This window comes from Vulpes vulpes, chromosome 12 (assembly GCF_048418805.1).
Source record: "Vulpes vulpes isolate BD-2025 chromosome 12, VulVul3, whole genome shotgun sequence".
NCBI lineage: Eukaryota > Metazoa > Chordata > Mammalia > Carnivora > Canidae > Vulpes > Vulpes vulpes.
In genome coordinates this window covers 109892483-109906254 of record NC_132791.1, presented here as the reverse complement: position 1 = coordinate 109906254, position 13772 = coordinate 109892483, and the positions used below count along the sequence as shown (strand labels likewise).

The 13772-nt window shown below is 43.7% G+C and overlaps 2 protein-coding genes across 2 annotated transcripts; one reads left to right on the top strand and one right to left on the bottom strand.

The window, feature by feature from the left end:
- Positions 1 to 5430: 5430 nt before the first annotated feature.
- PATE1 (prostate and testis expressed 1) lies at positions 5431 to 6412 on the top strand. The gene is made up of 2 exons (XM_025998784.2): positions 5431 to 5554; positions 6279 to 6412. The coding sequence occupies exons 1-2, from the start codon at positions 5431 to 5433 to the stop codon at positions 6410 to 6412; spliced, it is 258 nt and encodes an 85-aa protein (XP_025854569.1).
- A 5481-nt stretch (positions 6413 to 11893) lies between these two features.
- LOC140594846 (prostate and testis expressed protein 13-like) lies at positions 11894 to 13134 on the bottom strand. Its single transcript, XM_072731944.1, has 3 exons — positions 13071 to 13134; positions 12406 to 12549; positions 11894 to 12096 (listed from the first exon to the last, which is right to left on the bottom strand). The coding sequence occupies exons 1-3, from the start codon at positions 13132 to 13134 to the stop codon at positions 11894 to 11896; spliced, it is 411 nt and encodes a 136-aa protein (XP_072588045.1).
- Between the last annotated feature and the right edge of the window lie 638 nt (positions 13135 to 13772).

Sequence of the window (13772 nt, the reverse complement as noted above, 5' to 3'; positions counted from 1 at the left end):
AGACACTCAACCACTGAGCCTACCAGGTGCCCCTGGATATAGAATTCTATGCTGGCAGTTCCCTGTTTCCAGCATATTGAAGATTTCATCCCACTAATTTCTAGCCTCCATTGTTCTGACTGAGAATTCAGCTGCCACTCTTTTGCATGTATTATATTTTTTGTCTTCTGATTACTTTTAACATTTTATCACTTTCTTGGACTTTCTGAAATTTCACTATAATGCTGAATTTGAAATTTTTTCTTGCTTAGGATTTTTTAGGCTTCTTGAATCTCTGAGCTGATGTTTCCCATTGGTACTGAAAAGTTCTCATCCCTAAAATTCACACAATGGAATACGACATAGAAAAAACGTAAAGCATTATACAAAAACATGAATGATTCCTAGGATGCATACCATTTGATTCCACTTATATAAATATTCAAAAACAAGCAAAAATAAAGCAAACAATGGTTAAATTCCATAAGAAAAAGGACATTTCCCACTAGGTAAAGAAAAAGGAGAATGTCATTAGGAAGGAGTGCTTTGGTGTGGGGAATTTTCTGCGGTTTTAGCAATATTCAATTTCATGACCTGGTTCATGGTCAGTGATTTAAGATTGCATTTATGTTTTCTACTATTTTTGGTATGTTTATTATTTTTCACCAGTATAAAAACTCTAAACATTTGCACACTCACACAGAGGAAATATCAAGGGGGAAATCTGCTTTGGTCAACTGCTCTCTCTGAAGTGAGAGAGATTATTTTTGTAATCTGGAGGGATTCATTTAAATAGTATGTTGTAAACTGAGCAATAGAGAGAGCTATGTGCCACCATGGGAGTTTCTGCAGTTTGCAGAGAGGCCTCTGAGCATGGCCTTTGTGCGTTGGTGAATTTCCCATGGAAAGCAGAAGAGGATTCCCTAATTTCTCCTTTGCCGAGGTGACTCTTCGAATGAGTTTTCCAGGTGAGAGCTAGGTTTATTGACACAGCATATTGAAAGTACAGGAGATTTTTTTTTTTTTTGAGTGGTAAGCCATAGTAGGAACAATGGGTAGATGATTGGTTACTTTGACACCCTTGAATCCTAAACTTACCTCCTTAGTCATGTGAATGTCCATGCTCTCTTCTCTGGCCCTTGGCATCAAAGGAGGGAACTATCCAGGGAACTGTGGAGGTTTCAAACAATTCTCAGAGTCCCAGGAAATCACTGGGGATCATGAGTCTTATGATAGAAAAGAATACACACATAAAAACTCCCCAGATACACTCCTTTTATGTTCTTTCTCAGACCTTCTCATACTGTCTGTGAAGTCATGCCTTCACATCCCTTCAGAAGGTAGAACTTCTCTGATTTCATCTAGTCTCAGTTACCCAAGGCTATGCTGGTTGCTGGCCTGAAGGAAAAGAGACAGACCATTTTCTTAAACCCTGATTTAGAAGAAACTGTTCTGTCCCTGCTAGATCACCGGAACAAGTCCTGTGGGTACTGGGAAAAGCCCAGGAGCCTAAGACCATTGGTGCTGCACTGGAGTTCTTCATTTCGTGAAGCCTCTTCATATGTGGGATCTGCTTAAGCTGAGGTCTCATTCCTCAGATCCTGGTAATATTCACCTCCAGCCCCATGAGCCTATTTAAAAAGGTCATTATGTGAAAATCTCTTAATTACCAATGATTTTCTGGCCATTTTGCTGTATTTCCTGTGCAGAGTAGATCTATTTATTTTAAAAATAATGATAACTTGGGGCACCTGTGTGGCTCAGTTGGTTAAGCATCCTATTCTTGATTTTGGCCCAGGTCATGATCTCAGGGTCCTGGGATCAAGCCCTACATCAGTCTCCATGCTCAGCTGGGAGTCTGCTTGAGGATTCTCTTTCTCTCCCTCTCCCTCTGCCCCTCCGCCTGCTCATGCATGCATTTGTGCGTGTGCTCTCTCTTTCTCTCTAAATCTTTTTTTTCTCTAAATAAATCTTAAACAAATAAATAAAAATAATGATAACTTGGAATTGGAAGGTGAATTTCCATTCAAAAAACATCATTTTGTTTTTAGTGTTTTATGTGACAACATTGGAGATGCAAACTGAAAATGCCAACACATTATCCAAACATCTTCCAATCATACACATAAAGACACAACTGGGCACCTACCTAGTCACTCTCAGAGATGAAGAGTTGGGCTACTTTTCTGGACTAACAAGTGTTCTCCCAGAACTCTGCAGTGGTGAGAAGAGAGAGCATCATGAGCAAAGGGATTGTGACAGACTTACATGAACTTCAGAGCAATAGGCAAAAGGGATTCATTCTTGAATACTGTCAAGTCATAGATCTGAAATATATGATATAAAATGAATTATGTGGGGTGCCAAAGGAGGGTAAGAAGAGAGTTAAGGGGTACTGGGAAAAGGAAAGAGGGGGCCAAGGAGGAAAATCAGGTATTATAGAATGCTAAGGCTGGCAGCAGGAATTTGAGGAAACTTTGAGAGAAAAGTCAGTTAATAAAATAGGGTTGAACTATAAGCTAGGAATCCAGGTGGATCCCCAAGGCTGGGAGAGGAAGATTCTGCTTGAGGAGAAGTGATATAATCATAGCACAGAAGTGTCATCAGGGGAAGAGACAGTTTCTGATGAGGCGGAGGTAGTGGGCATCTCCTCCCTTCTTGTGGGCTGCCATTAGCCAAGTGATGAAATAAGGAATTTCTAGGAGATAAAGAAGGGGGAATCTCAAAAAGTCAGAGAAAGGGATGTAAAGATGGAAGAGAGGATGCTAAATTCCATGGCAATGAGAGGAGGGAAAGGGAAAGATCTGTTCGTAAATATGCAGAAAACAAAAATCAGTGACGTGTGTGTGTGTGTGTGTATGTGTGTGTGTGTAACACATAAGTACTTAATGGTATTATTTCAAAGCTTCACCAGGCTCCTGAGTGCCCTGGGTAAGCTGTTAACTAGTTATACTTCTCTTCCTCCTTCCTCCCTGTGGAGATACCAGTTTTCTCTTTTGCTGTGAAATAATCACCTCCAATATATCATGGAGAAAATCTCCCCCACACATCACTCTCACCCCTTAACGTCTTCAGCCAACATCTGGCTTAGACCAAGACCCCACTTTGCTGCTGAAGCCCTAAATTATGCCCCATTGCAATCTGCTTCCTTCCAGTTGCTGTTTCTCTCCCCACATGGCTTTGCCCTAAGCACGGGGTGCAGACCTTTCCCTCAGGTCCTTGCAGTAACAGCAGAGACGAGGTTTCAACTTCCATTCCTACCCATTAAAGGTATAGGAATAACCAAAGGAAACTACCAGAAAGAAACCTAGAAGGAGATACTAGTTGTGGCTGTTCTTAAGATCCACCAGCTCAACCCCCTCCGTGGGACTTGGACCTCCAGTCACCTCTCTGGCTGAATATCTAGTTCTTCTCTGAGTTGAGGTCACCCCCTCCCCTGATACCTGGCCTGACACCAGGTGGGAAGGACAGCTTACCTTGCTCCAGGAGTAATCTCAGACCTCCTAACAAAATCTGCCTCAACCTCTGGGAAACTTTAGGAATGGGAAGCAGCTTCCTCCTCAGCTCTCACATCGAGGGTTTGCCTTGTTCCAGGATGATTGACAATGTCACACTGGTCCCTCCTGAGAATCCTGTCAGTGAGTCTAACCTCCACCTCTCTCCTTTACTCCCTGTAGGTATGCCTTTTTAAGGGTCTATGCTCCGTGTCCTTCCTGCATTGCAATTATTCGTGCTCATATACTCTCTCAGCTTTAATGAGCACCTTGGCATAGATGACTTTGAATCCTACCCACCTAGCTGTCGGACTTATCTTTGTACTCTCCCACAGTGTGGTGTCATGAAAAAAAAAGCCATAGAACATGGCATCAACCACCCTGAATAAATCAGGACCAGGGCTTACCTAGCTAGTGCCTCTTCTCACCAGTTCTCTAGAAAAGAGAAACTACAGAGTCACTGGTTTCCCTAGGGGCAGAGTATACTTTTCAAGCACTTCTGCAGTGTACCCACCCCTAGCTCTTCCTGGGGAAGCCCAGCCTGGCAGAGGTATAAATAGGCATCTGGCAGCTTCCCGCCCTAACCTGCTCCTTTCTCTTTTCAAAATGGACAAGCTCCTGCTTTTGGGACTCCCCATCCTGCTTGGCTGCATTAGAAGTGAGTCCCTAGGGTTGACAGTTGATGAGGTGTATCCAGGATATGGGAATGGGTCAGAACTCCCATGACAGAGGTCCCCTTATGCGAGCCACATGATCATTGTAATACCTTGCCTTTCACTCACTGCATGCATCACATCCCTGGCACCTTCACCAGAAGCTCAAGTCTCCCTCTTATAAGGAGGAAATGGGTTCATTAAAAGGGAATGAGAAGATTTTCATAGAAGCTGTGAGGCGGGGTTTGTGAAATGAGGTCTGCAGAGCATGTATCTTTTTCCTCAACAGTACTGTCTGGGTCCCTGGATAACAGCAAACGCTGGAGTGAGTAGAACTAGATCATGGTGTGGGAGCAGGAAGACGGGAGAAGGGAGGAGATGAGCTGGGCAAAGTGGGCTTTGGGTATTGAAAGGAACCCAGAGATGGACCTTGAATTTCACCACTCAGCAACCTCTTACAGTAGGATGGGCTGGGGTGGGAGCTGATTTGAAGTTTGACAAAATAACATGAACAGCAGTTGACAAGACTGAGGGTGAGTGTAAAAAAGGGCAAACAAAAGGAAAAGGAGAGAGTGGAAGATCAACTTTACCAGCCCTAGTTGGCCAAACCTACAAGGTGGCAACTTCATGAATTTCAGATGCTTTTCCCCATTGTCAGTTTCCAGGAGCAGGTAGATAAGAAAGTCACATAGGTCATTACAAAGAAGGGAATGAAGAGGGGACGGTGCGTTTCTATTTCTCCCCTGGTCTGTACTATACCCTCTAGGGATGGGGAGGGTATTAGAGAGGCCCCACGGAGGCGAAGGGAAATGAAAGGAAGCGGGGGTGCACAGATGCCAGGAGACAGATGCTGAGGCTTTGGAAGGACAGAAGGAGCCTAGAGTGGCAACAAGTGAAGAGCATAGGCTGGACCCTGTGCATTACAAGCATCACAGGGGGCTCTGCAGGGCTGAATTTCAGACAAAATTGCAGACTGGTTTTGTTTCTCTTTGCCAGTGCAGTCCATGAACTATTCATCAATGAAGAATATTATCCCAGTGAGTATGAGGAAGACCTGATTATCTCAGTCTTGATTTAGTTCTATCCCTGTCCCTCCACATTTCTTTCCCCTCCCATTTTTCCAACCTGAACTCCGGAGACCATAAACTCCAGTCCCTCTCGTGGCTTAGCCTTTCTTAATAGAGGCAGATGCCCACACTTAATGGGTCTCTGGTAAAGCCAAGCCAACCTCAGAGCTGAAAAGGGGGACAGGTTTTCTCCTGGCAGTGTGAGATCTCACTTCTCTTCCTGATTTCCTGGCCCCAATGACAGAAATCATCCAGTGTAGGATGTGCCACCTCCAGTTTCCAGGAGAGAAGTGTTCCAGAGGGAGAGGATTTTGCATCGCGACAGAAAATGAGGTTTGCATGACCGGGAGGATTTTCAAGAGTAAGTTGTGGGATGGGGGTGGGGGAAGCTGCCTAGGACATATGAGCTACAGGAAAAAGCAGGGACCTTCTTTTGCCCCAGGGAGCCCTGGGATGACTGATCTCTTGACCCCTGACATAGGCCATAATGAGAAATAGACGTGGTCACCAAGGGGTGGGGATCTGGAGCTATGGAGCTAGTATTTTGAGAAGCCTGTGGAAAGCAGGGAGACTGGATGGAGAGGAGAGAGGGGAGCACAATATGGCCAGTGGAGAACAGGTGCCTGTTGGAGTGGGGAGGGCAGCTCCTTGTCTGTCCCTGCCTGGCTTTCCCTGGGGCTGGTTTTAAACTGTGGAGATAGAGGGGCCAGTGCCAGCCATAGACACTGGGTAAATGGCCCTCGCTATTTTCCTACCATTTGTGCCAAGTGAACCCTTGGTATATATAGCCCTCATTTAAATCAGTGTGAAGATTCTCCACTGAGACAGCCAGCTTTGGAAATCCCTCCATTGCTGCTCTCATCACCTCTTCACCCTAAAGAAGTTTTTCGAACCATTCCACCACTGCTCTTCTTCTGGGAAACCCTCACCTTGCAGCATTTGCAGTTCTTCACACTGGAATAACAGACTTGAACGACGCACGAGGTTGTTCTTGTCTGCTGGTATGGGCTGGAAAGAAGTTTCTTTGCACAAGCCTCTTTGCTAACCTGTTTCTCCTTCCTTCTTCCTTCTTCTTCCTTCTGCAGAAGATGGGACTCCGTGGTTAACATTCATGGGCTGTCTGGAAAAGTGCGCGAATGTGGACAAAATAAAATGGAGTATCTACTTGGTGAAGTTCAGATGCTGCAGAGGCTATGACTTATGCAATGAATCCTTATAAAGACTGCTCGTCTTTTGGGGGCTCTCATCTCCGGATGACACTGTTGCCTCAGCCTCTTCCCAGTGATTTCCTAAAAATCGCAAACACATGGTTCTTCCTTCTGCGTGTGTAAGAAAAAGCCATCTCCTTTTCTAAATTTTCCATCTTGGTTCCTGGTGGTGGTGGTGGGGAGCAGGTGGCGGTGGGGGCAACCAATTCTTTGAGAGTAAGACCAATGTCTCCTGAAGATTATTACAAAACTAATGTTTTCACCGCATAGCTAAGTTGCTTCAGATAAAGAAGACAAGAGGTTCTAGGGTGGTTCAGTTGGTGTTGGGTGTCCAAGTCTTGATTCTGGCTCAGGTCAGGATCTCAGGGTTGTGAGATTGAGGCCTGCCTTGGGCTCCGTGCTGGGCATGGAGTCTGCTTAAGATTCTCTCTCTCTCTCTCTTTCTCTCTCTCTCTCGTCCCCTGACCTGCACTCCCTCATGTGTTTCCTCTCTCTCAAAAAAAAAAAAAAAAAAAAAAGATGAAGACAAGAATAGGTCACTTCTTTTCCTGGACTTTCCACTTCTTTCTGTGGCAGGATATTTTCTTTCTGTCTTTGTTTCTTTCTTTCTTTCTTTCTTTCCCTCCCTCTCTCCCTCCCTCCCTCCCTCTTTTCCTTCTTTTTAAATGTTTCTCTCTCTCAGTATTATCCTTCTTATCACACTCCCATCATAGCACAAAACTTTGGCCTCAGGCAGGGAAGTAGCAAAGTCAAAAAACACCCTAGCTACTGGGGTCTTCTTGAATTCTGTTCGTGAATGCTATTCCCAGAGTGAGGAGAAGGGTAGAACATAGAAAGGAATTTACATTAGAAATCCTGAAGAGAGAAAACTTTTCTGCCTTTCAGGAATGAGACTCTCTTTTGGGGGTTGGGAGTCAGAGAAGAAAAGGAGAGGGAATCTATGGGGTCTCGAGATAGTAACTTGCACCCTGATTCCCTGGCAACCTCACAGGAAGGCATGGACCGCTAGATGCAGAAGAGCTGCAGGATACTTCCAAGGAGATGGGGCCAGAGGCAGCCACACAGATATTCCTGTATGTCTAGCATGGCATGGAAAAAGCTGAAATTGGTGGGATCTGAGCAAGCCATGTGAGTCTGCCCACTGGACATCTCACCAGTAACCTCTGTACAGAGCTCAGGCTACCTCACACATGCTCAGGCTTTCCACTCTGTATAGTTCTAGCTTCCTGGGAAAAATAGGAGTGGGAATGAGCATGCTCACCCAGATTGAGACTGATTTCTAACAAACTGGTAGGATGAGGCCTATTTATTTCATTAGTTAAATATAAACACATTTTCCTATTTTGTTTGACTGATTATAATTTGTTACTATTGTGCATAAGCTTGAACCTGTGTCCTTTCAATATCCTTTGTCATTCTTTGAACATTTCCTTATATCTGCCACAGTCAAATGTTCCAGGCTCATTTTGCATTTTCGTTCTAGGAAACCCTGCTTCTTCTCAGTGGGAAAGTTATTTAGAAACCAAAATCTGGGGCAGCCCGGGTGGCTCAGCAGTTTAGCAACGCCTTCAGCCCAGGGCGTGATCCTGGAGACCCTGGATGGAGTCCCACATCAGGCTCCCTGCATGGAGCTTGCTTCTCCCTCTGCTTGTGCCTTTGCCTCTCTCTGTGTGTCTCTCATGAATAAATAAATAAAATCATAAAAAAAATCTGCATACCAGGTATGCACATTGTTACTGGAGTGTCACTACTCTTAGGTCTTCTCTCTGGTCAACACTGAAGAACACACGTGTGTATATACACATGTAAGTGTGTGCATGCGTGCACACATACCCCCCACATGCACACTTCCCATCTAGAATTTATTCTAGCTTTTTTCTTTTTCCATATTTATAAATCCTTTCTATAATACTGAGACACTGGGCTCCTAGTATCCTCAATACATTTCTTATGTTGTTATTTCCCTCTCTACAAAACTGAACTCCCGTTGTTACCACCTGACCCCCTTGGGCTCCAGCATTCCACCACAGGCTACTACCAGTGTTATCTCCACATGCAGATGCCCTCCTTGCAACTTTCAGGTACCAAATCCTTTTTTTGGAGTCACTATGCACCCCACTTAAATCTAAATGCTCTTTACCAGCCTGCCACTGCCGTCCATTACATAAGTTGCTCTCCTCACACAGCTTGGACTCTAATGACCAACGCTGGACCGAGTGACACCCTACTCATTTCACTCAGTCACCAACTACCTATGTTTCCCCACATCTACCACCCTATCACTCTTCAGTGACACCCTCTTCACCATAGCAGACTCTGACAATCTGCACCAAAGTACATGGATGTTGTCCTCGCCCACCTGAGCTGCCAGTATCCTCTTTTGAGTCTATCTATACCCAGTAAACCCCTTCATGGAAACTTACCTTGCTCAGCCCAAATGGCTTTTAGACTGAATTCTTAGAGAGAAGGAAGCTGAACATTTATTTTATTTTAAAGATTTTATTTATTTATTCATGAGAGACACAGAGAGAGAGGCAGAAACGCAGGCAAAGGGAGAAGCAGGCTCCATGCAGGGAGCCCAATGTGGGACTCCATCCTGGGACTCTGGGATCACGCCCTGAGCCAAAGGCAGACGCTCAACCGCTGAGCCACCCAGGCATCCTGGAAGCTGAACATTTAAAAAGTGCTTTTTTTTTTTTTTTTTTTTTTTTTTACTGGGGCGCCTGATTGGCTCAGTCAGTAAAGTGTTGGACTCTTGATTTCAGCTCAGGTCATGATCTCAAGCAAGGAGTCTATTGGAGATTCTCTCTCTCTCTCTCTCTCTCTCTCTCATAAATAAATAAATCTTTAAAAAGTTTTTTTCTATGCTGCTTTTTCATAGTTTCTGTTGTTTCCCTCATTTCTGTTAGTTTACTTTGAAACATCAGATTGAGTTTTTATTCGTTTTGAATCCGTATTTTTCTGGTATCGTTTGTTTCTGTAAGTATGGTGTCCAGCACTCATCTCATAACATTATGCTTTGGGGTTTATTTGCAGATCTTTTATGTCATACATGTTTAAATTAACTGTATTTTTCCAGGAGATTTTTATGTTGTGTGGCTGGAGGTGGGCTAGGGGAGCTTTCCTAGCTTCATCTCTTGAAGGCATTGACAGGGAAATAGTTAAGATTTTTCATCTCTCTATTTCAACCTCTATAGTGATTTCCAAGACTTGCTACCTGTCATGCCCTCTCCCACCAGGATTCGAACATTCTCTTACAACGTTAGTCATTATTCCTGCTCAATTTCATTTTTACAGACTGTTCCTTTCTTCCTTAGAATGGAACTCTATGTTTGTGGAAGGAATTTTAGTGGCATATTTCCACGTTTCTGAGATCTTTGAGGGCTTAGCCAGCCCTAGCAGACCCTGCTTTTGCAGGATCCTAGTTCTTCTGCCTCATTGAAAAGAGGACTTGTGGAGGTTCCTAAACCATGTTGCTGTCTCTAACTTGTCCCAACTAAAGACCACAGTCCTACCTTGATGGTCCTAAGCAAAGATTTAAAATCAACCCAAGAGGAGCACCTGGGTGGCTCGTGGTTGAGCATCTGCCTTTGGGTCAGGTCGTAATCTCGGGGTACTGGGATCGAGTCCCACATCGGGCTCCCCAGAGGGAGCCTGCTTCTCCCAGTGCCTGTGTCTCTACCTCTCTCTGTGTCTCTCATGAATAAATAAATAAAATCTTTAAAAAATAATAAAATAAAATTAACCCAAGAAGTTTAAGGCAGGCACCTTTAGCCTCCAGACTCACAGCCTTTTCCCATTTGTGGCTTACAATGTGCTTCCTGAAGCTCTTTCCTCTGCCTGAGAGCCAGTGGGCAGGTTTTCCTGCCCTCATCAATCTGTGATAGAACTATAAACAAATATGCACCCAAAGTGCTGAAAAAGTACAAATAATGTTTGTGTCTTCCGTTGTTCTCTGTCACTGTTAGCAGCACCTCTCAGCATAAATCAAGCAATCCATACATAGGTGTTGAATACTTACGGGTGTATTTTGAAATATTCAGTAGTTTGTATCACTCAGTGTCTATTTGCTACTCTTCCTGCTACTGGTTACCTTCTTCACCATCTATATTATTTCTCTTCCCTAATCTGAAGTTTCCAATTTTGACTTGTTTGGGACCATTCTAGGTACTAACCATACATCACAGTAATTCCCCCATGAATCACTTCATTGTTGGAACCTACTGCCAACATCTCCATTCTATCCATATAAACTAAGTAATATCTACCATATTTTCATATTTTCTACTTCTCAAGATGCTAAAGTGTAATGCCCTTGCTAGCATGACACAATTTGGGGCAAACCCAAGCAAACATATATTGCAAATATTTCAAAATTCATTTGTGTTTTATATCTATGCAAATACAATGTGATAGAAAGCAATAATCTATTATAAGCCCGGATCAGGAGGGATACTATTAAACCTGGGGTAATATTAAATATGTATATATAATTATACAGCTAAAAACTAAGTATAATAATTTCTGTATATTCTAACACATAAGAAGGCAAACACAGTAAAAGAAAAGTTTAACCTAAAGTGAGTGAACAGTAACTTAAGGATTCATTTTTGTCATTTCATAGCTTACTATTTTTGTTAGAATGCTACAGTGGAGTTTGAAATTCTTATCTCTCCTTGACATAATCCATTGTAGGGTTGTACCAATGGATGAAAAACACTCAACTTTTTATCAATGAGTTTATTGAATGCAAGGTAATATTTAATATTTTTCAGAACTGGACGGTAGAGTATTCTTCATATGCCAGAAGACAGAGTTGTTGGCCAACAACTAGGCCGAGTGCTTATCCTGATGTACTTGGCTTTTGCCATGAAAGCAAAATAAGATCATGAGAGACACAGTAGCTCAGGGCTATGTGATCAGGAGTAGCTGTGGTTGGTACAGTTTCCCCCAAAATGATGGCAGGCACAAAGACCCTCTTGTCTAGTTCGTTGACTTTTCTTTCTTCAGGAGTTAGAGTTTTCCAACTTCACATTTACTTCCTCAAACCCTTGCTTAACACGAGCCCTTTCTGCCTTCCACCAATGACCTCTTCTATCCTCCTCCCAAATATTTCTCCTAAAACCTCTTGTGAGTCCTTGTCCCTATTTCTGTCCAGTCTGCTTTCTCTTGATTCCCCACTCAGGAGCTCTACTAGAAAATATTTTTTTCCCTTTGCCAGAAGTTGTACTCTAGGTTTAGCATCAGAATCTAAGAATAGTTACAGATTGCCAAGCAGTATCAAATATCCAAGCAGAAGGCAGAGATGAGTGTTCCCATTTTCCTCTTAATGAAAACACTGAGACAGGAAATACAGAGCTTCCATGGGTATATCTACTAGGATAGAGAGGAGAGGAAGGTCTAGGTTTTGAGATAATGTACAATGAGATTGCCCTGGTGTAGGGGAGGGGCAAGGATTACTGGGAGAAAGCTTAAGTTGATTAATAATTAGCTTAATTTTCTGAGATATCATCATGAATAGAGTTATATTTATCTTCTCCATACAGCACTGACTTTTCCACAATATCATGTCCGGTATTACACAAGGGTTTATCAGTGCAGCAATGCGTCTCTTTCAGTAAGTCATGGAATACTTGGACCATTCCCTCTTCACAAACTTTACAAGACAGTCGTGTATAATGATAAAAGTATCTCCCTAAAGAGAGAGAAAAAAGCAAGTGTGATCACCTTGCTTAATCACATCATCTTCTCAGCAATGATGTCTCTCCAGAAGCTCATTGGTTTTCGGTGGACGGGAATGAATCCCGAAGTTGTGCCTGCATCTCATTGAGGTCTCTCTAGACAGGACCAGGCAAAGACCTCTAGGGACACAGACTCCACCTCAGGTGGGTGTATGGAGAATTCCACTTTCCTCAGCCTCTCCCACGGTCCCAGTTTCCCTCCACATCTTGATTCCAGGGAAGGTGGGCACCACTGTCTTGTGTCTCTCTCTAATCCCACTTACCTGTAACTCGATGATAATAGTAATAGTGCTCTGTGGTACAACTCCTGTTGTTTTTTGAGAATATATTAAACTTCCAGCAGTGTTTCATGGGAACACGGCACTGGAATCCATCAAAGGAGTTACATTCATGGCAAAATCGAATCCCTAGAAAAACAGAGGAAAGATTTAAAGCAGAACTCTAGGGAAAGTAATTCTGCTTCAGAAGCCTGCCCCACCTGTCAACAATCACACTGGTGAGGTGCAGACCTCACAGGAAGGAAGCTGACACCCTTCCCAAATTCTTCCAGGGGTCCTTACTCCCTTGAGTAGATAACAACTATGATGTCAAGGATTCCAGCTCCCCCTCCCCTTCACTCAATGCTCAGGGAAGAACAAAGACACAGAGCAGTGAGTGAGGACAGAGGAATATAGTCAGGGAGGGTAGAGAAACAATGTTTGAAAATAATCAGGAACGTCCCCTTTCATTGTGGCATTATTTATCCAAAAACTGAAAACCAACTGCACCATACATTTTGATTGTGAAGGGATCTTCTCTGTGAAAAGAAAAAGAAAAATACTCTTTGAGCCATTTTCAGTCTCCCAATAAGTCACGTTCAGAAACCACCTCATCCTCCTCCCCATATAGCTCCTCATTACCCATCACTGCCTCCCTCACCAGGCTTTACCTTCATCCATGAAGACCAATGTTAATATGCCCAGCAGAAGCAACTGCAACAGTCTGAGGACCATTCCTGAGAGTCCCGTGGGAGGTTCCAGCTTTATTTATTCCCATCACCTGCCCTCAGGCCTCCCATTAGATCACAGAATCACAATTTCAGATCAAGCCACCTGAATCCTCTCTACAATGTTCCGAGGGGAGGGTACATCCTGTCTGTGTCTGCATTCCTCCACATACATGGGACTCGCTCCATCCAAACACCCCGTCTCATTTTATTAGATCCAGAATAAGGTACTAATTAATGTTGGTATAAAATCTCTCTCCCTAGTATCTCGTCACTTCACTTGTAGTTTTAGTTGTTGGCCTACACGCAGCGTGTATAACCCCACACCCACAGGACAGCCTTTCACACCTGACAAAGCTGGGGTCATTGAGCATCTGTGAGGGAGTTGCTCAGTCCCTTTCAGGCACCATAATCATCCTGGACACTTGCCTCAGTGTAACCTCCAGGGGCACTACATCCCCTGCAAGGTGGCTCATTAGGATCTGAGTCTGATACTCCAGATGTGGTCTGACTGCCCAGTGTCCCACCCCTCTGCGAGATGGATGGGACAGCTCAAGAAGGGGAGGGATGAGAAGGTAAAGATGATCTCTTTCCCTTGAATTTTATTCATTCATTTGTCCAAGGGAGACAAAGACCAGAAATGAT

Bases quoted from the DNA above. Each gene is read 5' to 3' on its own strand.
- PATE1 (XM_025998784.2), top strand. From the start codon at position 5,431: ATGACAGAAATCATCCAGTGTAGGATGTGCCACCTCCAGTTTCCAGGA. The intron at 5,555-6,278 runs GTAAGTTGTGGG...TTCCTTCTGCAG, and splicing joins GACCGGGAGGATTTTCAAGA to AAGATGGGACTCCGTGGTTA.
- LOC140594846 (XM_072731944.1), bottom strand. From the start codon at position 13,134: ATGGTCCTCAGACTGTTGCAGTTGCTTCTGCTGGGCATATTAACATTG. The intron at 12,550-13,070 runs GTAAAGCCTGGT...CTGTTTTTCTAG, and splicing joins ATTGGTCTTCATGGATGAAG to GGATTCGATTTTGCCATGAA. The intron at 12,097-12,405 runs GTAAGTGGGATT...CTCTCTCTTTAG, and splicing joins CTATTATCATCGAGTTACAG to GGAGATACTTTTATCATTAT.